The 3,133-nt window shown below is 60.4% G+C and overlaps 1 protein-coding gene across 1 annotated transcript in view; it reads right to left on the minus strand.

Annotated features, from left to right (window-relative positions):
• Positions 1–127: 127 nt before the first annotated feature.
• Positions 128–3,133, minus strand: part of LOC112078345 (pecanex-like protein 1) — a gene marked incomplete at its 3' end in the record, with an annotated part of 20,600 nt that continues 17,594 nt past the window's right edge. The window contains exon 6 of the mRNA XM_024144619.2: positions 128–2,107. Within this exon, the coding sequence (XP_024000387.2) occupies positions 128–2,107 (1,980 nt within the window). The remainder of the gene's footprint in view (positions 2,108–3,133) is intronic.

The following is a 3,133-nucleotide window of genomic DNA, read 5'->3' on the forward strand; positions in this document are numbered from 1 at the left end:
CCCCAACCCGGGATACCCACCCCAACCTGGGATACCCACCCGAACCCGGGATACCCACCCCAACGCCAACCTGGGATACCCACCCCAACCCCAACCTGGGATACCCACCCCAACCCGGGATACCCACCTCGTGAAGAGCCGGCGGTGGTAGCGTCCAGGGGCTCTGAAGAGAAGGCTGTCTGGCTGGGTAGACTATTCCTGGACCTGGTTACTGACTCCAGCTGTGAGGCCCTGCCCAATAGGGACGCAGCGTCCAGGACCTCCCCCTCTTTGGCTTCCAGGTCAGATTTGGAGGTGGTGAGGGGTCGCAGCCCGGTGGCGGGGGCCCCCAGGCGATGGGGCTCGTTAAGGCAGGCGGACGCCGCTGTGCCGCTGTCCAGGCTCAGCACCCGGGCGTGGGTTTTGGCGCTGCCCGTGCTGGGTGTCCGACCAGAGGTGCGGCGCTTGCCTCTTCCCCCGGCCCTCCCTCCTCCCGCCTCATATCCGGCCTGAGCTTTCTGTGAAGAGGAGGAGGTGGAGGCTGTGGTGGTGGCGGCGGCTGTGTGGGAGTGGCTGTGGGCGTGGGAGTGGCTGTGGGAGTGGCTGTGGGAGGGACTGTGCTTGACTTTCAGGGCGCGGTAGCGTCCCTCGGGAGAGTGGCAAGAATGGGAGGTGGTGGAGGAGGAGGAGTCAGTGCTGAAGTGATGTGATTGGGTGGACTGAAGGCTGGAAGCACAGCTAAGGTCACTGGCTTCGCTCCAGTCCTCCTCACCACCCCCGGCAGCGAATACCGCACTGCGCGGCTTGGCCATGCCACGCAACGACATGTAGTCCCTGTGGCGGCTGGCATCGAAGCTGCTCGCCCGTTTCTTACCGGTCCGACGGCGCCCGCTGTTGCGCCCGGCGCCCAAGGAGGAAGAAGTTCGTTGGACGAGGTTGGCGGACTTTACCACCTCTTTCTCTCCTCTCCCCCTGTCCTGTAAAGTTACGTCCTGTTCCCTGCTGGCTGTGCACGCCGAGCCGTCTGCACTGGTCCTCGTGCTACTGCTGTAGGACGAGCCTGCCGGAGGCTCCTGGGCCGAGGCTGGGGGWTTAGGGTTGGTGATAGAGGGGGACGTGGCGGAGGAGGAGGGCTGTTTGGCTGTCAGCTCGTTGGCATGGGGGTTCTTATTCGCCTCCCTGGAAGGCAGGCTGTTCAGTCCTCTTGAGATACTAGAACCCAGGCTGGACCCCAGAGTAGAAGTCCTGCCCTCCCCTGTCGAGGTGGGCCCGGGCCCAGTAGCAGCAGCATCCCCACCTCCCCTGTCCCTCCCAGTCCCACGCTGCTCATCCCCTGACAGGGACAGTAAACTCTCCACGTGCGTGGAGCTGGTCTGCTCGCTGTGGAAGCTGCTGACAGTGCTGTTGGTGTCTCTGTCGGTACCGCTGCAGTAACTCTCTGTCGAGCCGCTGCTACGCGTGCTCAGGCTACGGAGGCTGTCTGCACTGACCTTCCCCCCACCACCCTGGTCGGCCTGGTACAAACCTGACCCCCCCTTCCCTGCCAGCCCTTGCCTGCAGGAGTCCTGCTGGTGTCTACAGGAGTCCTGCTGGTGTCTGTAGCAGGCTGTGGAGCAGCCTGAGGTGGAGGCCTGGTCCGGATGCTGGCAGAGTCTTTCAGCCGCAGCCCCCTCCCTATTCCCCTGTCCTCCAGCCRCCTCCCTATTCCCCTGTCCTCCAGCCCCCTCCCTATTCCCCWGTCCTCCAGCTTCAGCACCTGMCCGGCGGGGTCTGGCAGCTTCCAGCTCACACACCGGGTCCAGGCCCCCTCTCCAAGGAGGGGGGTAGAGGCTGAAGTCAGCTGAGGGCAGGGAGGGGTCGGGGAAGGCTGATCCGGCAGAGCTGGAGGTGCGGGGTAGACCCCGGGTACGAGGCTCCTTCCTGAAGGACTGGGAGTGCAACCCGGGGGCGTGGGCCGACACCTCTGTGTCGCAAGAGGACAATGATTGGCTGAAGGGGTGGGAGGCGGAGCCACAATGGTTGGCGGGGTCGCAGGAGAGCTCGGAGGGGCCAAGGGAGGTGGAGGGCTGCATGGAGGCGAAGGAGTGGCTGGAGACAAGGCAGTAAATCTTTGGGTCAGACATCATGTCTGGAGGGGAGGAAAGGAGATCAATTAGGCGGAGTCCACAATGGGATGCGGGTCGCAGGAGAGCTCGGAGGGGGCCAAGGGAGGTGTGGAGGCTGTGCCATGGAGGCGAAGGAGTGGCTGGATGGACAAAGCAGTAATCTTTGGTCAGAACGACTATGTCTGGAGGGAGGAAAAAGGTAATTCAATTAGTGACGGTCTCTTCTATGTGATAAATTAGTGAAGGCTGTTCTTTCAGTCTTCTATGTGATAATTTAGTGAAAGGTCTGTTCTCAAGTCCTGTTCTCAAAGTCGTTGTCTCAAGTTGTTTCTCAAGTCCGTTCTCAAGTCATGTTCTCAAGTCTGTTCCTCAAAGTCTGTTCTATTGATAATTAGTGAAGGTCTGTTCTAAGGTTCGTTCTACAGGTTTGTTCTTATGTCGATAATAGTGAAGGTCTGTTCTCAGGTCGTTTCCAGGTTGTTTCTATGTGATAATTAGTGAGAGGTCCTGTTTCTAAAGTTCTGTTTCTCAGGTCTGTTCTCAGTCTGTTCTCAGGTCTGTTCCTCAAGGTCTGTTCTCAGGTCTGTTCTCAGGTCTGTTCTCAGGTCTGTTCTCAGGTCTGTCTCTAGGTCTGTTCTCAGGCTCTGTTCTCAGGTATGTTATGTGGTTTGAGCAGATACACTTGTTAGAGCAGCAGGAGAGGAGACAGAGGGACGGAGGAGGAGACGGAGGGAGGGGACAGAGGGACGGAGCGAGAGACAGAGGGACGGAGCGAGGAGACAGAGGGACGGAAGCGAGGAGACAGAGGGACGGAGCGGCGAGCCCAGAGGAGGGACGGCAGAGCGAGACGGACGAGGAGACAGAGGGACGGAGCGAGGTAGACAGAAGGGACGGAGCGAGGATAACAGAGGGACGAGAGACGGAGACAGAGGAGACGAGCGAGGAGACAGAGGGACGGAGCGAGGGAGACAGAGGGGGACGGAAGAGAGGAGAGACAGAGGGACGGAGCGAGGGACAGAGGACGGAGAGAGGAGGAGCGAGTATGTGAG

Source organism: Salvelinus sp. IW2-2015, unplaced genomic scaffold, assembly GCF_002910315.2.
Source record: "Salvelinus sp. IW2-2015 unplaced genomic scaffold, ASM291031v2 Un_scaffold5562, whole genome shotgun sequence".
NCBI classification, from domain to species: domain Eukaryota; kingdom Metazoa; phylum Chordata; class Actinopteri; order Salmoniformes; family Salmonidae; genus Salvelinus; species Salvelinus sp. IW2-2015.